Below are 24718 nucleotides of genomic sequence, written 5' to 3'. Positions count from 1 at the left end.
AAGGGCCGCATTCACTGCCACTGGTAGGACGGATGGGCCCATCACCCTTCTGTATGCACAACAGGTAAAACTGTGCGGTCACCGTTGGGGTGAGGGGGTGTCCCTCGATCAAAGGCCCTCAGTGCTTGATATTGAGGGCTTGGACATCAGGAATGGAGAGCCCCAATCCCGTGAAACCCCCATGACGTACCTGTGGCCTGGGACCCCATTGCCTGTCCTTCCGGCAGCAGCCATGGGCTTTCCTGTGGCGTTGCTGAGCGTAAGAGGCCAACAGCTCTCGGGTTTCTTGATTCCAGGGGAAGGCCTGCTAGTAGTCTCACAATTCAATTAGGAACTTTCTGGAAGCTTGATTACCTGTGTTGAAATTACAAAAGTCACCTGACCCTTGTGTTAAAATTATAAAAGTCACCTGAGCCTTGTATTGAATTTGCAAAAGCCACCTGACCCTCATCAGCCATTAGCTGTCAATAGAGAGTGTCCATTTAAATAAAGACATTCCCACAAGTTTCCAAACGAACACAGGCCAGGTTTGAAGTTGTGAATGAGATCAGTCTTCACTGAGCATGACTGGGAGCAAAATCTATATTTTTTTAAATCATTGGAGGAGCATTGTTGCTGAAAAGCAGCTGTAGGATTGGATCCAGATTACTGGGATTTGACAGACGTTACATGATAATGGGTAAATGCAATAGGCTCATTGTATAATTTCGTATCCGGTACTTTAGAATTTCAAATATGTACCTGTTTGCAAGTGTATTGTGTGAGGCACCAGCTGAGTATTCTTGGAGACTGAAGTTATCAATGAATCGACCTTCTCGTATCTACTTGCTGTAGTTAAATAACAATTTCTCTTGCTCTGTAGGTCCTAAATGAAGCAGTGGGGGCACTAATGTACCACAATATCACTCTGACCAGAGAAGACCTGGAGAAGTTCAAAGCACTGCGAATAATTGTACGGATAGGCAGTGGCTATGACAACATTGACGTTAAGACTGCAGGGGAGCTTGGTAAGTTGAGTCCAACCACTGCCTCGAGCGGATATCTTTTTTAAGCTTATTTGTAAAATCTGATTTACAGAGTGATGTTTAAGTCAGCAATGGAACAGATGCAGTTGTGTCAGCTTAGAAGTGCTTTTGTAATTTATTAAAGGACAATCTGAAACACTGTGAATTAGGTGCAAACACAATTTGTGGAAAATGTACTATTGTATTCCTGGGTAATGTTGGGCCGGGAACAATGGGGTGGGGGGGGAGCAGGACTTGGCCCCTCAAGTCATCTCTGTCATTCAGTAAAATCATGGCTTATCTGATTGTGGACTCAGCCCCACTTTCCTGTCTGCCCCCCCACCCCACATTTGACTTGCGTGTCTATCAAAAACAAGAGAGAAGAGCAGAGTGGTAAACAAATTCAGTAATATTTTCCTGTGTCTCCTTGACCAATTTGAACGATAAGACCTAGGAGAGAAGAAGGCCATTCGGCTCATCGAGCCTGCTCCACCATTCAATGAGATCACGACTGATCTGATGTGACAATCTTCAATTCCACTTTCCCGCCTTATCCCTATCATCCTTTATTCCCTAACTGATCAAGAATCTGTCTATTTCAGCCTTTAGCATACTTAACGACCTCTGCAGTAAAGAATTCCACAAATACACTACCCTCTGAGTGAAGAAATTCCTCCTCATCTCTGTCTTAAGTGGCCGATCCTTATATCTGAGATTATGCCCTCTGGTCCAAGACACTCCAACAAGGGGAAACAACTTCTCAGCATCTACCCTGTCAAACCCCTGGGAATCCTGTCTGTCTCAATAAGATCACCTCTCATTCTTCTAAACTCCAATGAGCACGCGCCTAATTTACTCAATCTCGCCTCATAAGAAAATCCCTTCATTCCCAGGATCAACCTAGTGAACCTTCTCTGGACTGCCTCCAGTGCAAGTATATCTTTCCTTAGATAAGGGACCAAAACTGTTCACAGTATTCCAGGTGTGGTATAGTTTTAGCAAAACCCTTTGAAGCAAAGGCCAACATTCCATTTGCCTTCCCAATTACCTGCTGAACTTCCGCACTAGTTTTTTGTGATTTATGCACGAGAACTCTCAAATCCCTCTGGAGTGTAGTTTTCAACAGCCTTCCTCAATTTAAATAGTGTTCAGCTCCTTTATTCTTCCCGCCAAAGTGCAGAAGTTCACATTTTCCTGCACTGTATTCCATCTGCCAAGTTGTTGCCCACTTACTTAACCTGTCTTATGCCTCTGTAGACTCTTTGAATCATCCTCACCACTTGCCTTCCCACCTATTTTTGTGTCAAACTTGGCAATAATGCATTCACTTCCCTCGCCCAATTCATTCATATATATTGTGAATAATTGTGGCCCCAGCACTGATCCCTGAGGCACTCCACTAGTTATAGGTTGCCATCCTGAAAATGCCCCGCTTATCCCAACTTTGTTTCTTCTGTCAGTTAGCCAATCCTCTATTCATGCTACTATACTACCCCCACACCATGGGCTGTTATCTTGTAGCCTTTTGTGCGGTACCTCATCAAACGCTTTTTGGAAATCCAAATATATTGTGTCTTCTGGTTCCCTTTTATCTATCCTGGCCGTTACCACCTACTAATTTTCTAATAACTTTTTCAGGCAAAATCTCCCCTTCATGAATTCATGTTGACTCTGCTTGATTACATTATACATTTCTGAATGCTCTGCTATTACATCCTTTATTTTCCCAATGACAAATGTTAAGCTAACTGGCCTCTCGTCACCTGTTTTTTGTCTCCTTCCCTTTTTGAATAAGGGTGTTACATTGACAGTTTTCCAATCCTCTGGAACTTTTCCAGAATTTAAGGACTCTTGGAAGATCGCTATCTCTGTAGCTACATCCTTCAATATCTTGGGATGCAACCCATCGGGTCCAGAGGAATTATCGGCCTTTCGCCCGTTAGTTTCCCTCGTACTTTTCCCTTAGTAATAGTTATTGTACTTATCTCTCCCCTTTTGCCCCTTGATTATTTAGTATTTTTGGAATGTAATTAATGTCTGACTGTTTATTAGTGTGAAGACTGATGCAAAGTACTTAGTTAACTCTTCTGCCATTTCCTGGTTCTCCATATTATTTCCCCAGGCTCCTTCTCTAAGGGGCCTATGTTCTCTATGGCCCCTCTCTTCCTTTTTTATATAAATAACCTCTTTGTTTCCATACATAAAGTATGGATAAAAGGATATGGTTTGTTCTGTTTTGAAAATAATTATGAGTTGTTAACAAAACTGCATGTCCTTATAAACTGACTTCACATCAGATTGTATTTGTATTCCCTAAAGATGAGAGGTTCAAGAATATTAAAGCTTCACACAGGGACTCTTTTCACAGAGAGGGTAAGAATGCCACCCTGTGAAATTGAATAGTTTTACATCAATAGAGAAAACCAATTAAAACTGACAACAGATAGGGGAGCAGTGTCACACATGCATTAAGCAGTTTACGTAATCATGTATCCATTTCTTATATGTGAGAGGCAGGTCATTTCATATCCAGTCCCATTGCTTCTAAAATATTGCTTTGTCACCTCTCAAACTACTGTTACTGTAGTAACCCCCCCCCCCCCCCCCCCAATCTGAGCTAAGTTAATAACAGCCAAAATGGTGGGAGGAATGTTGCAATTTGCTGGTTTCCCATTATAAATACCTAATCCTTCACCTCAACATGGCAGAGCTATTGTCACCAAAAGGGCATCGCTACTTAAACCTTGCTGACTCTTCAAGATCCATCTCTTAGTGTATGATTTTTGGCTGCTTTTCCTAATTTTTCGGATAAATTAGTACATATTAATAGTTCGGTTCCAATTCAGACCTGTCAGCATAAAAGTAACTTGGTGTTGTGCTGTGATGGAACTCCTTGTCCAAAAGCACTTTGGTTGTGTATGCCCAATTGTAAGTGAGGTTTTTGCTGGAACAATTGGCAATTACATTATCTGCAATGAAAATGAGCCATGTATTCCCCCCCCCCCCGGGCCACCTAAGCTGAGTTAATAACAACCAAAATGGTGGGAGGAATGTTGCAATTTAGCCCAGGGGCTCCTTAGTTAAGCAAAGTGAGGGAGAAAATTACTCCGTTTGCCACTCCAGATTGCTCCTGCTTCAACGGTTGAAATAGGTTGCTGACATTTACTGAGTGAGCTCAAACTTGAAGGTTTGCTCTACATTCAGTCAGTGTACCTGCGCAGCCATATCTCAGCAAAAGTCAGCAGTGAACCTTTTAAAAAAAGATATAATTAACCTGAAGGTTGTTTTAGTTCCAAGCTGTGGCTGACTTATTATGTCCATTTTTCGCCCTTTTTTAAAAATGTGCAATTCTAAATTAGTGTTAAAATCCTGATGTACTCAAGTTATCAAAGCAACAGAAATTGCAGAATTAAGGTGATTTCAGCCTTATTCTGACACTACGACCTTAAAGGTTGTCTGCCAGTTAGGGCCTGCAAAGGCAGTGGAAAAAAATGATCCGGCAGGACTATTTTCTCCTGATTTTAAACAATATCCTCATCATGTCTTTACACCTGCCCACATCCAAGCCTTTTCTGGATAACTGCAATGCAGAATAAAGCACCTTTACAAGAAGTACTAGGAATAAGATAGCTGCTGGTAGTCAGTAAAACCCAGGTCAAGGAGCCGGGAAAAACTGTGTGTTTGTGTGTGTGTGACATTTTGTGAATTCAGTATTGGCACAGGATTTATGAGTTCTGCAGGAAATAGGAGTGCTTGCTGTCCAGAGTGGACAAGAAGCAATTATTTTGATCAAAAAAAAAGGCACGGTACTTTTGTGCAAATACCTTTTAAAAAATCTCACTCAAGGAACCATGTAGTTATTTAGTCTGGATTACTATTTGTAAAGAAGACTTGTGCCAAATGAAAGGTCATCAGGGCGAATTGGCAGTGTGCCGTTTAATAAACTGTACTCTAGTCAGAAACAGCCCAGACATTTGTTGATGCTTACAAGATGCTGATTTAAGTCTATGCCAGATTAAAAACTGAACAAAGAAGCCTGTTGTAACGTCTGATATTCTTGTAAAGGGATACATTTGTAAATGTAAAGATGCACTTTTTAGCTGGTTATTACCTAACTATTTTACTTAATATGTTTGCTGTATAGTGCAGTAGGCTAATTGGTAACATACACTTCCTGGAGCTGAAATCTTGTACAGTTTATTCCTATTCGGGGACTATGTTGTCTTCATCGACAGAGTAGGGAGGCATCAAGATTATAGGAATAGCCTAAGCTGTTGTAATAAAGAAATTAGGTCTGTACATTTGTAAATACTAATGGAAGTGTGAGTTTGCAGTCACCGGTACCATATGTAAGTGGAGAATTTGGGAAACCTTTTCTTCACACTGAATCATTTTTATATGAAAAGCTCATGTTTAAAGATTCAGCATCGCCCTTGCTGCAAAAATGCAACAGGCGCATGCTTCTGCTTGTGCCTTCAAAAATTCCGGTTGTCCATCTTGTTTTGTAACGTGGAATTTCTGTTCTTATACTATACATTCCTTTCAACTTGGACCCTGTTTACCCTACCGACTTATTAATTCACCAGAGCTATATCTTGTATAGCAGTGAGGCAGTGACTGAAATTATGAATTACTATTCACTAACTGTTAGCTTGGTAGGTAAGAATTAGCACTGTTACTGCGGGGTTTTTACCCCAATTCTGGATTGAGTTTTTTGATGAGCTAACAGTGATGGTTGATGAGGTTATGATGCGGTTGATAAGACATATATGGGTGTCCAAAAGACATTTTATAAAATGCCATGTAATAGCTGTGCAGATGGGCTGAAGCCAATGGAATAAAAGGGACAGTGGCAGCCTGGATACAAAGTTGACTAAATGACAGGAATCAAAAAGGGGTGGTGCACAATTGTTTTACGGTTTTTACTGAGACCACTGATTTTCTTACATTCATGGCCTGGACTTGGGTTTGCAGGTTACTATTTCAATAGTGACAGATGGCACAAAACTTGAAGCACTGTGAATTGCAGGCTTCATGCAGGTAAGTGTGAAGTAATAGATTTTGGTCGGGAAAATGAAAGAGAGGCAATCTGAAATGAGATGTCCAATTCTAAAGAGGTTGCAGGAGCAGAGCGATTTGGTGGATTTATGTACAGAAATTGTTGAGGTGGCAGAGCAGATGGCGAAAGCCGTTCAGAAGTCAAACAGGATCCTGGGCTTTTTTAAATAGAGGCATTGAGTACAAAAGCAAGGAAACAATGATGATGTTTGATAAAATTCTGGGTTGGCCTCAACTGGAATGTTGCGTCCAATTCTGGGCACCGCATGTTAGGAAGGAAGTAAAAAGAAAATTATTGTGAGAATGGGTTGAGGGATTGCAGAAGCTGGTATTGTTCCTCGAGAAGAAAAGGGAGAGGAGATTCGATAGAAGCATTCAAAACCATGAGGGGACTGGAAAGAGTTGATAAAGAAACCGTTCCTGTTGGTGAAAGATTCAAGAGCCAAAGGACTATGCTTTAGGATGATTGGCAAAAGAACCAACGACGACATGAGGAAACTTTATTTGCACAGCAGGTAGTAAGGATCTAGAATGTGCTGCCTGTGAACGTAATGGAGGCATATACAATCGGGACTTTCAAAATGGACATTTGCTGGGGGACAGGGAAATGGGGCGGCAAGCAGAGACACAATGGGCCAAATGGAGGCCTCCATTATGCACAGGTGAACTGCTATTATGCTTTGGGTGAACTGTCAGCCTGAAAAAAGTCCACCGAGTATTGGTATTAACCATAATAATTGTCTGCTTGGCTCGGTTAGTTGCACTCTTTCCTCTGAATCTGCAGGTTGTAGTTCGAAGCTTCACTCCGGGAGTTGAGCACATTCAGCTGGCATTCTGCTGCAATACTTGAGGAGTGCTGGAATATTGGAAACCTCATCTGCCAGTTTGTAATACGTTCATGGAGGCAGAAGTCCCTTCACCAGAATTCCTTTTATTTACAAAACCAACAGCCGAACGACCAGGTGCATTCAGCTTGCTGTCAACACTGGGAGAGCTGAGAGGATCCCTGTTATATACAGAGAAAGGGGTTTCCTGATTGGGCCACTATTCTAATTGGCCAATCTCAAAGGCCTGGCCTAAGTCATTACACAGTTCGTGTGGCATATTTTGTAAGTCATTCACAAATACATTTGCTATTTTGATTTTATGTTGTTTATTTAGGAAGCAAAAAAATGTAGAATTGATTGGAAAAGGACTTGAAGAAAGGGAGGATCCTGTTGTCGTGGTCCATGTGGAAAATAACGACAAAAAGTAGAAGTAGCAATAAGGTCGGGCTGAGAAAGCTTAGGAGCTAGCATCCAAATAATAAGCAGAAACTCAAAGTAATCTCCAGACTCCTATTTTGATCTATACACTAGTTTGCTTTAGGATGCACAGATTTGAGGTTTAAATGTGTGGCTAAAAAGAGTGGTTTTGGAGAAATAAATAGCCATAAATGCTAGGTAAAGAGGAACAGTTCTGTTGGGGTGAACGCCACTTGAATCACGCTGGGTCCAATGTCCTGGCAAATTAAATAACTGTAGCCATAGATAGAGCTTTAAACTAATAATGGGGAGGGCAGGTTTCAAACCAGGAACACGGTGGCACAGTGGTTAGCTGCCTCACCGTGCCAGGAACCCGGGTTCAATTCCAGCCTCGGGTAACTGCCTGTGCGGAGTATACACGTTCTCTCCGTGTCTGCGGGAGTTTTCTCCGGGTGCTCCAGTTTCTACCCACAGTCCAAAGATGTGCAGGTTAGGTGGATTGGCCGTGATCGATTTCCCCTTTAGTGTCCAAAAGGTGAGGTGAGGTTATTGGGTTTCGGGGATAGGGTGGAGGTGTGGGCCTCTTTCGGACGGTTGTTGTAGACTCGATGGGTCAAATGGCCTTCTTCTGCACTGCAAGGATTCTATGATTTATTGATCTGAAGAGAAAATTGGAGGCTGTGGAGCCAAGTAGTGGTTTGGATAACATCAAGCAGATTGTGTCAAGAAGGGACACAAAGTTCAAGAAAAGTAATTAGGGCATTAGTGACTAAAGGTCACATCAGGGGAAAATAGTTAAAACGTGTTATTCTAACTACATGAAGCAGTCGTGACAAGAACCATGTAAACAGAGATAAATAAGTGTGATCCAGTTAACATTAATGAGGGGCACGATTCTCCGCAACGGCCGACGCCGGCGTGAAACTCGGAGTGTATCACGACGGCGTTGGAGGCCGCTCCTCGCCCCCTATTCTCTTCCCCCCCCCTTCCCGGGGGCTAGGAGCGGCATTGCGGGGAACTCGGCCGCCAGGCCTTGACGCTGGCGTCAAGGCGGCGTGCCGATAATGACGCGGCCAGCGGCGCCTAAGTAGGTTGGCCGGCGCCAACCCGCGCATGCGCGGTTGCCGTCTTCCCCTCCGCTGCCCCGCAAGATGTGGTGGTTTGATCTTGCGGGGCGGCGGAGGGGAAAGAGTGCGTCTCTTAGAGACGCCGGCCCGACGATCGGTGGGCACCGATTGCGGGCCAGTCCCCTCCCGAGCATGGCCGTGGTGCTCGATCCCCTCTCCGCCCCCGACCGGCCCCAAACCTAACTTTCGCACGATGTTCACGCCGGCAGCGACCAGGTGTGGTTGCCGCCGGCGTGAACAGGTCGGGAACGTCAGGCCGCTCAGCCTATCCGGGCCGGAGAATCGCGGGTCGCCGTGAAAACCATTTTGGGGGGTGGGAGAATCGCGGGAGTTGCCAGAGTGGCCATCCCGCGATTCTCCCACCCGGCCTGGGGAGCGGAGAATCACGCCAGAGGTGTGGCTCTTGGGTGACCAAAGTCAGGAACTAAATATTCCAGGGTGCTTAACTTTTCCAAAGGGTATGCAAAATGGAGAAGGAGTGGGTTAGCCCTGATAATAAAGAATGTGATAAAGTCTTTCGGGAGAAAGGGTCTTAGTCCAGAAAATCAAAAGATAGAATTAATATAGATGAAGCAAAGAAATAACAACGGGCAGAAAACATTGATTGGAGTAGTTTATAGGCCAGCTAAGTGTAATGGTGTTGGACAGAGTATGAATCAGAATATAAGAGGAGCAAGTAAAAGAGTAATGCAATTATTCTGGGGACTTTCATCTTCATATAGACTGGAGAAACCTAATTGGCAAAAGGAACTTGGTGGATGAGTTTATTGAATGCATTCAAGGCAATTTTCCAGCACTATATATGGAGGAACCAACCAGGGAACAGGCTATTTTTAATCCAGCATTGTGTGATAAGACTGAGTTCATCAGTGTTCTTATCATAAAACATCCTCTGGGGAAGATAATGTGATAGAAATCCTGTCGTACAGATTTATTCAATAGGTCTCGCAGAGGTTCAGAGCCTTGTACTTTTGAGTAGTAGTGTTTATTGGTAATGTATCATTTCTATTTACATATGTACAAAGTCTAGCTCAAACTGGCAGCTAACGCCAGCTGACTTCTCCTTGACTTTCTCCATACAACTGTCTCTCCTGTCGACTATCATGTGTCTCGTACTGTGGGTGGGACTGTTCTCCAGTTGTACATTAACTCTTGCAGTGCTGAACACCCCTATACTGCAAATTAATTTCAAGTTGGAGATCTGGTTAAGCCTGAAGCTAGGGTCTTAAACAAAGCAATTACAGGGGAATGAGTGGTGAGTTGGCTCAGGTATTTGAGAAATTAAATTTAAAATGTACTAAAATTGCAAAAAATGTTTTCAAATATCAAACTCTCAACAAATATAAATTCCCTTGAAGTATAAAAACCCCATTAGAAAAGTGGTATCTCCTTTGCTAGCTAGATATGGGGACATGGCGGAGTAGTGGTAATGTCACTGAGCTAATAATCCAGATACCCAGGATAATGTTCAGGGCCATGGGTTCAAATCCCACCAGAAATTAAATTCAATTAATTAATTTGGAAAATCAGTCCAACAAATTCTGGCCTTGCTAGTGACGCCCGCATCCCATTAAGAATAAAGAAAAAAAAATAGATATGTTAAGGCTAGTGGTAGATTAAAAGCAGAGGCTGATGATGTTGAAAAGAATATTAAACCCAAGGATTGGGAGCGCTTCAAAAATCAGCAAAGGATGAACAAGAAGTTGATAATGAGGGAGAAAATAGTATGAGTAGGTTACCAAGAAATATATAACAGATATTTAGAACTTCTGCAAATATACAAAAAGGGGAAGAGTAGCAAAGGTGCGTGTGGGTTTGTTAAGAGGCAGACAAGAGAAATATGAAGTAGAATAAGCAACTGGCAGAGATAAGCAACTGGCAGAGACCTTCAACAAATATTTTGAATCTGTCTTTTCAGTAGAAATTATGGGCAACAAAGGGTCTGATTAGGATGAGACCGTAGGGAAATTAATATTAGTAAAGCAAAACGTCCAGAGAAATGAATACGCTAAACCATAAACTGACAAATGCCCCTGGCCACAAAGGCGTACCTCTTATCACTGTAGTATCTTTGGAAACTTGTGGGAGGAACATTGATTGCATGATTGAGTAAGGACCTTAGCATGATATCTACTGACAGATAAGCAGAGAGAGTAGCCTTGAATAGGAGAACAGACTTGCATGCTGCATTCTTTATATGCTGTCAAGTTACTGAATTAATAAATGCATCTCATGTGATCCAGACTGGGAATATAAAATTAGAAGTAAAGAAAACAAAGCCTTCAGAGGTTTAAAGCTAATGTTACAACCAGAGCAAAACTCTTCCAATCTCCATGATAGCTATGAATTTCCTCTGTGTAAAATCACTTGTGCACTTTGGGTGTGTTGCAGATTCATAGTTGTTACTTCTTTCATCCTTGTTTCTTCGCTTAGTCCCCCTCCTTATTGAACCTGCCTCCACTTGCCCCCTCACCTCACTAGTGCCTCTATCAGTCTCTACCCCAACTCATTACTACGACTCTGTCCCCCTGATAACTGCTCACTTCCCAAACCACCTTCAGCCCAACAATCTCTTTACCTTTCTCTAGCAAGGCCTAGTGGTGTTGTCATTGAACTAATAATCAAGAAACCCTGGGTAATGATCGAGGGACCTGGGTTCAAATCCCACCACGGCTGACGGTGAAAATTAAAACCATTGTTGATTGTTGTAGAAACCTATCTGATTCACTGATGTCCTTTAGGGAAGGAAACTTGCCGCCTCACCTGTTCTGGCCTACATACAATTACAGATCCACAGCAATGTGGTTGACTCAAAATGCACCCTGAAAATGGCCTATCAAGGGCAGTTGGGGATGGGCAATAAATGCTGGTCCAACCAATGATGCCCACATTCCCATGAATGAATTAAAAAAACGTAATCTGATTTTGCTCTCTTGTGCAGTAGATTCTTCGCCCAGCTTTGTTGGCTGTGCCTTAAGCCACTTAGACCTCACACTTGTCATTCACCACTGCTCCTCTAATACTCCCCCTATAAACCACCTCTTTGATCTAGCTTTTGGTCGCTCCTCCATATGTAGAATTTGATAGAAATTACAAACAGCTAGTGTTTATCCTCCATGTGAGCAGTTCTCATAAATCATGTACCTGCCTGTACCCATTTATTCTCTTTTCCTTCAACCACCAATGTAACCTATTCTTAAACATTGGTATGGTCTCTTCTGAAATTATTAATATTGACTAGAAACTGAACTGGACTAGCCAGATAAATGCTGTGTCTCCAAGAGCAGGTCAGCAAGTGACTCTCCTCCTGACTCCCCAAAGCCTGTTCACAATCTGCAGAAGTACAAGTTAGGAGTGTGTTGGAATACTCCCCACTTGCTCCAAAAATACTCTCAAAGCTTGACACCATCCAGGACAAAACAGGCTGCTTGATTGACATCCTTCAATCTGTGCATCCCTCTGTTCCAACCCTTTGAATTTTAAATATCCCCTTGTAATCTCCTGGTTTATAAAGCAATCAGCTTTGTTCATACTTTTATTTCCTTATACAATGCAATATCCCAGTGCTTTCTTTAGTGGCTCAGCATCTTTTTATTATTATTGTGCCTTGGCATGATTTTCTATGCTTAGAATACACTAAACTGATTTTCTATAACAATGGTTAGATGGTTATGAATAGATATATGGAGAAAAGGATTGTGGTTTCCAGTTTCTGTTCACTTAGTGGAAATAATCAATTGTCAGATATTGACTTTAGTGCCATTAACTGCAATGATCCTTTTACCATCCCATATAGTTAATGGTAGTGTTTTCATTATAGATGTGACCTCTACTTGCTAATAGGTTGTACTTGAAGACTACAATGTGTATCTTTGGTATTTTATTTAAACACCATCCCTTTCATGAATGTTTTGAATTTTAATTGTCCAACGAGTAAACATACAGAAAGGCTCACATGAAATTTAAACTTCTAAATTATTCTGCCCTTTTGTTCGGTTTATGCATGTTTATTGTACCTTTCATTTAAAAAAAATATACCAGCATCCCCATCCCCCCATCTCATATCCCAAAATGATTCCAGTAGGGATGTTAGCAGCCTCCAGTCTCATATGCTGCCTCCATTGCCCCCACACTCTCTGAGAATGCCACTACACTGGGCTTGTGGAGTACCGAACCGACGAGAACGGCAGAGGTGCTGTCAACAGAATCTCCAGACTCATCCCCTTCCATGATGCCGCCTCCACCTGCTCCCACACTGACCCCTCCCCCACTACCCACTTCCTAACCATCAAAATATTAGCCACCCAGTAGTAATTAATAAAGGTGGGAGAAAAAACAAATCAATGTTTCAGGTTGATAACCTTTCATCAGAACGTTCGTTTTATGCTCAGCTATATTGGACCTGCTTGGTTATCATCGGCTATAGCGCAAAAATCAATCTTTGAAGCCCTAAAATTCTTCCGTTTACAGGGGTCGACTTCCATGCCAAGTGAAAAAGGGGGGCTACCAGTCTTCGTGTATGTGATTGCCATTTCAAAATGTGAAAAAGAACAGAACAGCAGTGGACTGTTTCATTGATTGAACTTTAACTACAATCAAAACATTTGAAAAACCGTCAAATTCATTCCAAGTCATTTTGTCTATGGCACTATCGTAAGGATCCCACTCTGAATCAGATGTGGCCGGTATTCTTTGGTTTCTGAATTAACCCTCAGCAGCAAATCATCTTGCTCTCCGTCCACTGACAGATTGTTCACTAATGGCATTCCCATGATTTGATGACAAAACACTTAAGTGAAGATGGTGGTGTGTGGCAATGTCATTGGATTAGTAATCCAGAGGCCCAGGCTAATGCTTTGGGGACACTTGATCAGACCTCACCATGGTAGCTGGTAGAATTTGAATTCAATTAATAAATCCTAAATTGAAATCTAGGGCAGGATTACTCTCTTTCTCTCCTCCTCCTCCCCTCGCAGTGTATTTTCCGACGGCAAGAGGCGGACCCCTATTGGCTGGTGGTGGGACCTTCTGGTCCGGTTGATGTCTATGGGATTTTCCATGTCCCTCACCCTCTGCCACCAGGGATTGAGCTGTATGTGTGTGTGTGGGGGGGGGTTGCCAACAGTGGGAACAGAAAATTCCAGTGGCGTGAAGGGCTGGAAAATAGCGGTCCTAGTCTCAATAATAGTGACCATGAAACTAATATTGATTGCTGTAAAAACCTATCTGCTTCACTAATGTCCTTTGGGGAAGTACATCTGCTCTAGTTACCTGATCTGCATGTGACTCCACAGCCATAGCAATGTGGCTGTTTCTTAACCACCCTCTTATGGCCTAGCGAACCACTCATTTCAAGGGCTTATAGGGATGGGCAGCAAATGCTGGCCTCGCCAGAGATGCCCGGATCCCATGAATAAAAATCAAGTGGGATAGGATGCACATTTCCACCATTTCTGAAGAATTTATTTTCTCCATCAACTACCCTCCCATGGCCGAGCATGATTCTTGAATGGGTTGCTCAGGCACTCATCCAAAGCTTGACCTTAGATCTCCTGGTATAACTACAATTTGGGGTGCTTTTATCTTGGAGGCATCTCTTGATTTCATCAGTTATATGGGACCTAAATATGGGACCACACTAATAAACTGCAGTCATGGCACAGGCCACTGGGACTCTGATTCCACAAGTTGGTTGTGATTTAATGGCCTCGTCACACCCGATTTGGTAACACAACAAGACCGATGAATCTCGCAACAGGCCTCTCACGAGATTCGCAACGCTCGAAAAGCCTCATTAGATTTAAAGAAATATTGTGAGACGTTGCAATCTGGATCTTGCCCTTGCTGAATGAGATCCAAATTAACATATTTAAATGAGCCATTAGGCTCATTTGAATTTGTCTGCGGCGGATTTTCCCGGCTACTGGGAACTAACACCTTGCCTGGAAGACCTCGCCATGGCGCCACTTAGCACTCATTTCCACAAATGTGGACCAGGCATAATGGCACCTGGGTAGGTCTCCCAGGTATTGGAGACCCTGGGGGGGGGGGGTCGGGCTCTGGGCCCCTGCTGGCTCTCTGGCACCTTGGCGTGGCCGCCAAAGAATTCATCGTGGCACTACCAGGATGCCAAGCTGGCAGTGCCGGGGGGGGTGGGGCGCTCAAGGACCCCGAAGAGGTAAGTTTGGTGCAGTGGGGGGTGGTAGGTTGTTTCCGGAGGCTTTGGTGGGGTAGCTGAGTGGGATCGAAAGATTGGGGTGGCATTTAAAATGGTGCCCGGATCCACACATTCTCCCTGCAGGAAATGACTAAAGCGCAGCCTCAGCGGCGTATCCCTCGCCTGGGCAAAACAAAAATACCATTAAATAGCGGTGTCGTTCTCGGCGCTGCAATACTGAGAAACACCCCGCTAAACGTGTTCAATCGGGACTCTGTTTCTGTCCCGTTAAATTGTGCCCATTATCAATCCATCTGCATACATCCAATTGTTGTCATCGACATACATAAAAACCCCTTGCAGTGAACTTTATTTCCGGCATGGTTTTTTTTACGTTTGAAAATATCCATTGGATTTCATTTTGTTTAGTCGGCCATTCAGGCCAGTACCACCGTGAACCTTGCTCTCTTATGGCCTGTGGTTTTCACTTAAACTTTTTTCGAACCTTTTGAATCACTCCACAGTTTGGGCATATCGAAATCTGTGGATGTTTCTTCCATGTTGCTGATGTGACATCGTGGGTACTCTTATTTTTTTGCCACTGTTTGATGATAAATCACTGGGAACTGGTAATTTTGACCTTTTGGCAGCCTCTGCTGCAACATTAGACATTTTTGTTCCATTAAGCGGCTGCACCAACTAGCTGTTGTTCTGAAATCTTTGCTGGACTCGGGGTTTGATTTGACCCACTTAAATACATATATACACACACTGGGCGAAATTCTCCGCTCCCGTGTGGAATCGGGAAGGCCGTCGTGAACTCGGCCAAGTTTCACGACGGCCTCGGAGGCCGCTCCTTGCACCTTATTCACCCCCACCCGGGGGGCTAGGAGCGGCGCTCCGTAACTCTCGGCCGCCGGGCCTTGAAGCTTGCGTTAAGGCAGTGCGCCGAGAATGACGCGACGACGGCGCCTAAGTGACGTCAGCCGTGCATGCGCAGGTTGGCCGGCTCCAACCCGCGCATGCGCGGCTGACGTCGTGACGGCTGACGGCTCCAACCCGCGCATGCGCGGTTGCCGTCTTCCCCTCCGCTGCCCGCAAGACGTGGCGGCTTGATCTTGAGGGGCGGCGGAGGGGAAAGAGTGCGTCGCTTGGAGACGCCGACCCGACGATCGGTGGGCACCGATCGCGGGCCAGTCCCCTCCCGAGCACGGCCGTGGTGCTCACTCTCCTCTCCGCCCCCCACAGGCCCCAAACGAGCATTTGCCGGCCATGTTCACGATGGCAGCGACCAGGGGCGGAATTCTCCGCCCCCACGCGTCATCGGGAAGGCCGTCGTGAACTCGGCCGAGTTGCACGACGGCCTCGGAGGCCGCTCCTCGCACCCTATTCACCTCCCCCCCACACACACACAAGGGGGCTAGGAGCGGCGCTCCATAAATCTCGGCCGCTGGGCCTTGACGCAACGCGGCAGCTGACGGCTCCAACCCGCGCATGCGCGGTTGCCGTCTTTCCCTCTGCTGCCCCGCAAGGCGTGGCGGCTTGATCCTGCGGGGCGGCGGACGGGAAAGAGTGCGTCTCTTGGAGACGCCGGCCCGACAATCGGTGGGCACTCCCCTCTCCGCCCCCCACAAGTCACAAACGAAGATTTGGCGCCATGTTCACGACGGCGGCGACCAGGGGTGGTTGCCGCCGTCGTGAACCGGTCGGGAACGTCAGGCCGCTCGGCCCATCCGGGCCGGAGAATCTGCCGGTCGCCGTGAAAAACGGCGAACGGCGATTCATCCGAGCGGGTGGGTGGGAGAATCGCGGAGGGGCGCCAGGGGTGCGTGTCGTGAGTCGCCCGGCCCTCCCGCGATTCTCCCACCCGGCGTGGATGAAGTATCCATTCTGACAATTTTCAAGAACCCATTCCGAATTTGGATTTCAAGACCAGGCCAGTGGCTGGTTTCTGTTCTCATGGCGTGTTGGGTCTTGGTCATTATCTTCATTCCTCCTTCTTCCATTCTTGCACCGAGTTTTCCTTATCACCGAATCTCCTTGCTGCTGAACGGTTACTCAGTTCGGTTACCAAATGCTACGACTTCTAGCTTGAATCCAGCTTCGTTACTTAATTACTTTTACCAGAGGACCATTTCTGTTTGTCCGCCACGTGCAGTCTGCTCTGAGTGGACTTAACTTAAACTCGCATGCAGCTTCTTGACGACAGCTCAATCCCATGCACAAACATAGAAGGTGAGTAAAACGTGCATTTCTGACGTGAAAAATTAAGGCTGACTCCTGCGAGTTTCTCAGCACAAAAGACGGTGGGAGGGGGGGTCCATTCTCGGCCTAAACATGATTTTGGGCGCTGAAAAAAATGGGGTTGTCTTATGCACCAGGTGGACTTCCACTGCAATCTGCGGTAAACATTTTGTGTGTCTGACTGTTGAGAGAAAGATGCCTCGGGCTATTGGACCAGGGAATCAGCCTTGGAACCGCATATACAGTATGAACATTGAAGCCTGTTAAACAGAGCGTTTAAAGCACTGTTGCAGTGGTGGCTGTGGTATTCCCCCACTGCTCTCCCTTTGCCTTCAATATCGTCTATAACTAATCTGGAGGAGAGTGTTTTCTATTACTTAACTGTATGGTACTGACCTCTGCAGCTCTGCTATACCCCAGCTTTACACGCATACGACAGATGTACACAGAATCTGACAGATTGGAAGAGTGTAAATATCCCCTTAGGAATGCCGTTTCTTCGGAGGTCGAAGCATTTACCACTTAGCGCTGTTAGTTACAAACTGCAGCTACAGCTGCAAGCATCAGCCTGCCAGTTCTGCTTTCAAGTGACAGTGATGGATAGTAATGGTTTCTAAGACTAGCAGGGAGACTGAAGTCAATGTGATACTGTATTGCATTTCCGTTATTATTACATTCTGCCCTGACAACAAATATAGAATTAACAGGGTTGTGGCTTTTAAATATTGATACAGAACTCACCACTTACTGAACAATACTCTCAGCGGTGCATTTTACATGTTGTAACTAATACAACAAATGTCTGCAACTGTTCATTTTGTTTTCGGCTTTGTTATGAGCGCTGACAGTTTGGGCATGTAGTTTGTTGACTCTTTCAACCCTCTACACCATCCAGTGTCGGCACGTGGGATTATGGGCAAGCGTGTGCTCTGTGCTCTCGTGCGGGCGGAAGGGAACATTGAAAGATCAGTCACTCTAGATTGCTGACTTGGGGGCAATAATGGTTTTAAGAGTAGGCTCTCGATCTGCCCAGCCCAGCCCAGCCCGAGGAGGTCTGCCACAATGTTAGACTGTGTATGCAGGGAGGAATAATGCACGGCTACGGTGGGTAATTTTCCCTTTATTTCCTTGGTCCTCGCGCTCCTTTAATAATGTTGCCCCAGAGCAAGCTTTTTGGAAGTGTGCTAGAGGACAGCAGGCTCACTCCATAACCAATTTTTTCAAACCTTTCCCCAAAGGGGAAGGGACCTTGCACAGTGGCCAAAGACTGTGTCTGAGGAAGCCCTTTTGATTAAGGGAGAAGCTGACAACATTTCACTATGTTACAAAATGCAAAAACAATTATGTGCAGTTGAGCATATGGACTTTGTTTGTGATACCACACGTGATTTCTGAACCTCGCTGTGCTGATATGTCCAGCAAACCAAGTGGTCTTTTCATAACAGTTTGAAAAAAAAAAAATCCCATTTTCAATTTGAGTGTCGCCTGCAAGAATGAGTCCGTGGCTCATTTCCTTTTCCATACCCTGTCAGATTTCACCCCCTCTTACCAGACATTCATTTCTTACTTGAGTATGGTTCCATGGGTGAATGGTATCCTCTGGTCATTTGCCCAAGTTCACAGTATTCACGGTTAATTTTTGACAACCAGTAATGTGCATTCATATAGTACCTTAAACATAAAAGAGCGTCCCAGGGCCTTCATGAGGCATGAGCAATGAAGACATAAAGAAGGAGGGGTGAGGGAAATGACCAAAGTAGGTGAATTTAAGGAATATGGTGGAAAGGCGAAGATTTTTAGGGAGAGAATTTAAAGGAGTGAGATCATGGCTACCAGTGGTAGGCTAATTGTCATATCATCTCTCAGTAGTCAGATCAAGAGTTGCATTGGTGAATACTCGGGCACATTACTTCTCTGATGGCTTAGTGGATAAAGGTACCATCAATGTCGATATCAATCACACAACCAGCGCACCAATAGGCACATGGCAACGTTTTTGTGCTAACAAGGGAGAAAATGCCCCATGATTTCTGATAGCTCACAAATGGGCAGTATTGTTTCTGAATGAGTACACATTCTGTCTTGATAGTTATCTCCGTTGAACAGCCTGTCTAGAGCCTGGGAGCTGTCTAGCATTCAAATTTGCAACAGAGCCCCGTGATGAGTGTGTTCAGCCGGGTGTTTCCCGGCGCTCGTAGTGCCGAGGAAGTCCATGCTATCTATTGGGACTTTGTTGTATTTCGGGGACTCAGCGGGATATTCTCTGATACCCGAAGCTGATTTTATAATTGGCGATAGCGCGGAGAATCCATTTTGACGATAGAATCGGGGACGGCGCCAGTTTTATGAAGGTTGCGTATGCTCCGCCCCATCCGAAATGGCGTCATAGCTACGTGAGCAGCACGCCATTGGGACGGCCTCAGGACGTCACCTGAAGGCCCTCCCCCGATGGGCCGAGTTCATGACGGCGCGGGGGATGTGTGGTCCCAGCTGTTCGGGAACCCGGCGTGGCGGCTGCGGACTGTGTCAAGCGCAGCCACAGTTGGGCGGGAGCCGTGCTGCTGGCCAATCCCGTGAGGCTTGATGACCTGGGTAGATCCCGGAAGAGGGATCTACCGGCCGCACCGCACCACATTTTAGACACAACTCAGGCGGTTGATTGCGCTCCATAGCTCAGTATAAGTCTGCACCTTCTGGCAAAGAGTGGCGAACCTGGAGCGATACATTCCTTAAATTGTAGAAAACATAAAACTAGAGCCGAAGGCATTTTCTGGGAGTGTAGTTGTAATACATTAGGAAAATAAAACAAAGACAAAGAATCTAAAAGGGAAAACAGAATTAATCAATAAATTACCTGTTTTGGATTCTCGTGAGAGTAATGGGCAGTTGGATTTCCTCGTTGCTATTTTTTCACCAGCAAACACTGCTGATATTTACTGTTATTGATGCTCGATCGTGCTAAACCCCTTTTAATGAAACCCATAATGCATTAAGAAAATGCATCTCACTAGATTTTGTGTCACCCTTTTCTTTCTTTTCCCTACCCTGATGTGTTTTTTTTCTCTTGTGCAGGGATTGCAGTCTGTAACATCCCAGCAGCAGCTGTGGAGGAGACAGCTGATTCAACCCTATGTCACATTCTTAACTTATACCGACGGAACACCTGGCTATACCAGGCACTGCGCGAGGGAACCCGGGTACAGAGTGTCGAGCAGATCCGAGAAGTGGCATCGGGAGCAGCCAGAATCCGAGGGGAGACTCTAGGACTCATTGGTTTTGGTAAGCACTGTGTAGGATAGGGCGAAATGGAACGTGAAGTTAGGGCTACTTTCTGTCTCAGCTTTTGACACAACTTATTAACTTGAAAATCTTCATTATAATGCAGAGTAAACATGTAAGAATTGTAACTGAGTGTTTGGTATGCTTTTCATTAAAATTATGAAAATGGAGTCATCATTCAATCGCATTCAAAGCCTTAATCTGGATGGTTGTATTTAAATTCAGTGGTCATGTTTTCACTTGAAGTAACAAAGGATTGTCCAAGTAACTCCTGCTTCTCTTGGGCCACAACAAAACGCCAAAGAATGAAAAGTGACTAAACATTTTGGTGTTGGCTTCAGCTCCTGGCTCCCAATCACAGTGGGTTTGACCTGACATGGAAGCAACAAGAGGTTAATATTACAGTCGGGCTCCAAAGACGTTATTGGAACTCATTATGTGTATTTAAACAAAGAACCACTGACTTTGGCATGTGCCCTTGACTCTTGCAACGCACAATTGTAGTCAGCAGCATTAGGGCAGGTTAGCAGGTAATTCTGCAGCTCCATTTTAAATGGTGACAACTTTGGCGTCACGTTTGATCCCAAATTGAGTTTCCGATCTCCTATTCGCACCATTACTAAGATTGCCTATTTTCACCTTCTGTAACATTGCTCGACTTACCCGCATCTCAACTCACCTCCAGTTGAAATCCTCATCCACGCCTTTGTTTCCTCCAGACTTGAGTTTTCCAATGCACACCAGACCACATTCTATACTTTGTAAACTTGAGTTGATCCAAAGCTCTGCTGCCTATGTCTTAATTCGCGACAAGTCTTGTTCTCCAATCACCTGTGCACTACAATGGCTCCCAGTCATGTAGTATCTTGATTTTTAAATTCTCAAACTTTTTTTTTAATCCCTCCATGACCTGGCACCTCCCTATTGCTGTAATCTGCTCCAACCCCAATCCCCATCTAAGGTATCTCCACTCATCTTATGTATTCGTGTTGTGTATTCCTAATTATAATTGCTCCGCTATTGATGGCCTAGGCTCCAAGCTCTGGAATTTCCTCCCTATGTCTCTCGACCTCACTCCCATCCTTTAAGACACTCCATTTAAACATATCTCTTTGACCAAGCTTTTGTTTGACCTAATACCTGACCAAATATTTCCTTGTGTGTCTCGGTATCATACTTTGTTTTATAATGCTGCTGTGATGCACCTTGAGAAGCTTTGTTACCTTAAAGGTACACCATGAATATAACACAAGTTTTTGCTGTTGCCCAAATTCCACAAGGAGACCAAGGGGTTGAGATACATCCGGGTTTATCAGCAGGCAGCATTGTTCTATTTTGCTGGATCCTAAGATGTTATTGAATTATACAAACACGGCATTTCAGTTATAATATGTAATACATACATTTTTTTAAAAATGTATTCTTTATTGCCTTCCTCTAATTGCCCTTGCAATGGTGGTGATGAGCTCTCTTCTTGTACCAGCACAATCCGTGTAGTATAGGTACACCTACAATGCTGTTAGGAAGAGAGTTCCAGGATTTTGACCCAGCGAAAGTGAAGTAACAGTGATATTGTTCCAAGTCAGGATGCTGTGAGACCTGGAGGGAAATTGCAAGTGACGCTGTTCCTATACATCTGCTGCCCTTGCCCTTCTGGGTGGTGTAAGTTACGGCTTTGGCAGATGCTGTCAAAGGAACCTTTTTGAGTAGATGTTACACACTGCTGCCAACGTACGTCGGTGGTGGAGGGAGTGAATGATAAAGGTGGTGGATGGGGTGCCCATCAAGCAGCCTGCTTTGTCCTGAATTGTTTTGAGCTTCTGAAAAAATGAAAATCGCTTATTGTCACGAGTAGGCTTCAATGAAGTTACTGTGGAAAGCCCCTAGTTGCCACATTCCGGCGCCTGTCCGGGGAGGCTGGTACGGGAGGCTTCTTGAATGTTGTTGGAGTTCAACTCGTGGTCACATTTTTACGGAATTTCAAGAGGTCCTCCATAAGACATAGGAGCAAAATTAGGCCCATCAAGTCTGCTCCTCCATTCAATCATGGCTGATATTTTTCTCATCCCCATTCTCCTGACTTTTCCCCATGTGCAAACTCCACACAGACAGTGACCCGGGCCGGGATTCGAACCTGGGTCCTCAGCGCCATAGGCAGCAATGCTAACCACTGTGCCACCGTTCTTTACTTTATATCTTAAAACTCATCCAGGCAAGGGAAGAATAATCCATCGCATTTCTGACTTGTGCTATGTAGATGGTGGACAGGGTCTGGGGAGTCAGGAGGTGAATTACTTTCTGCTGAATTCCCCGCTCTTGTACCTCAGCAGTATTTATGTGGCTGATCCAGTTCAGCTTCTGGCAAATGGTAGCCTCCAGGATGTTGATAGTGAGGGATTCAGTGATAGTAATACTTTAGTGTCAAGGAGGAGAGGTCTGTCTATTGGTGATGGTCATCTGGCATTTGTGTGGCATGAATGTCACTTGCAACTTATCAGCACAAACCTAAATGTTGTCAGCATGTTCAGGACTGCAGTGCTGATTTTCTAATGAATTCAAAGGATGTGGTCTTTGCTGGCAAAGTCAGCATTTATTGCCATCCCTAATTGTTCTTGACAAGGTGGTGTTGCCTTCTTGAACTGCTGCGGTGCCTGAGGTGTAGGTACATCTACAGTGCAGTTAGGGAGGGAGTTCCAGGATTTTGACCCAGTGACAGTGAAGGAACGGCGATACATTTATAATTCAAAATGATGAGTGACTTGGAGGGGAATTTCCAAATGGTAGTATTCAAATGTATTATCTGCCCTGTCCTCCTAGATGGTGGCGGCTATGGGTTTGCTGCTACTGTGCATCGCTGGTGGGGGGAGTGAGCGTTTGTGGAAGGGAGAGTAATCGACCAGGCTGCTTTGTACTGGTTGGTATAGAGCTTCTTGACTGCTGTTGGAGCTGTACTCATCCAGGCAAGCAGAGCACATTCCATCACACTTAGGACTTGTGTCTTGTAGATTGTGGAAAGGCTTTAGGGAGTCACAATGGGAGTTCCTCGGCACAGGATGTCCAGCCTGTGACCTGCTCTTGTCGCCACACTATTTATATGGCTAGTCCAGTTCAGTTTCTGCCCGTTGGTGACCCCAGATTGTCGATAGAGGGAGTTTCAGTGATGCTAATGACATTGAATGTCAAGGGGTGATGGTTAGATTCTTTCTTATTGGAGATCTTCACGCCTGGTACTTACGTGGCACAAATCTTACATGCCACTTGTCAACCCAAGCCTGCAGATTGTCCAGGCCTGTGCTGCATTTTGACACGGACTAGTTCAGTATCTGAGGAGTCGGGAATGGTGCAAATTGTTGCTGGGTTTGCTTTGCCACTAATTACCAAGATTATTGAAAGCAGATTTTGCAGAAATAAAGATCAAGAATCAAAATTAATGCTCGCTTTCTAAAATTCTCTTTTACATGTACTGCAGAAAATGTTTCTGCTAATTGAAAGCTTTGGTAGTCTTGATCAAATAGAATTGCAAAAAGTAAATGTTGCGGTTTTATTGTACTCTTTAAACTGTTCTATTTAATGGATTTAAGTTTAATGTCGCCTCACATTTGGGATTTGTTGCCCGTGTTTGGGGGGGCGGGGTGGCGAATAGAGGAAAAAAGAATGATTAATGTAATTTGGCAACAGCTTGTCACCCTCGGGGACAGAAAGTCCAGTTAGTAGGGCCCAATGTGTTCTGAATCATTACTAGGGAGAATTGGTCTTCACAGGGAGCACTTCTCAGGATATCATAGTGTAATCCCTGAGGTTTGGCCCATTCATTCAAATGGGTGGGAAATTAATATCTGCCTGCCTATAATTTCCTGGTTGAAATCTGACTTTATGCCTATTACTCCATCTCTGTACTTGTATTTCTGATTGGGATCATATATGCACCGTATGTCATGTGTGCCACATTAAATGTCGTTTTCTTCCTGCCTGGGTGTCAAACCAATCATCCAGAAGTATTTTGCTCAAAATACATAGCTGTTTCTTGGTGTTTAAAGTTTTCCAGTGACGTCTGCAAGGTTTCGTGCAATTAAACCATCAGGGGCACGATTCTCTGGCCTCGTTGCGGTCTCGCTCTCGTAGGGGAAATCGGGATCTCGCCGTGGCGTGGCGAGAAACTAATTGTCGTCACTTAAGGTCCTCAGCGGTAACGTCCTATCCCCTAAGAACCAGCCGCCCATCCTGTACATCCTTTGACTGCCCCAGAATGTAGCTGTCATGGACAGTCCGGGAAGCGTGCACACAGGTGCTTTATCTTCATGTGTGGTGGCACACAAGCTGTATGTTGAGGGAGTGGAACCCCTTTCTGTTAATGTAAGGCACTCCCAGATAGCCCAGTGAGCGCAGGGCAACATTGATGCCATCCACTACCTCCTGGATCGGTGGCATCCCGGTGATGGCGGAGAATCCTGCTGCCCGGACATCTTGCTGGGCTTGGTCCATGCCAAAGTTGATGTAGTTTTCTGCTGAGCATTAAATGCATCCTTGACCTGTAGGATGCAACTGTGGGCTGTGGCCTGCGAGATGCCACACAGGTCCCTGCTCGAGCTCTGGAATGATCCCGAC

General features: G+C 44.9%; 1 protein-coding gene across 8 annotated transcripts in view; it reads left to right on the top strand.

Annotated features, from left to right (window-relative positions):
- The window catches only part of LOC119979467 (C-terminal-binding protein 2), a 352842-nt gene that overhangs the window by 282035 nt on the left and 46089 nt on the right, over window positions 1–24718 (top strand). For all 8 annotated transcript variants that reach the window (XM_038821726.1, XM_038821728.1, XM_038821729.1 and 5 more), the window contains 2 exons: window positions 863–1007; window positions 19907–20113. In XM_038821726.1, coding sequence (XP_038677654.1) covers window positions 863–1007; window positions 19907–20113 — 352 coding nt within the window. The remainder of the gene's footprint in view (window positions 1–862; window positions 1008–19906; window positions 20114–24718) is intronic.

This window comes from Scyliorhinus canicula, chromosome 16 (genome assembly GCF_902713615.1).
Source record: "Scyliorhinus canicula chromosome 16, sScyCan1.1, whole genome shotgun sequence".
Taxonomy (NCBI): domain Eukaryota; kingdom Metazoa; phylum Chordata; class Chondrichthyes; order Carcharhiniformes; family Scyliorhinidae; genus Scyliorhinus; species Scyliorhinus canicula.
This window is presented reverse-complemented; position numbering and strand designations above follow the sequence as displayed.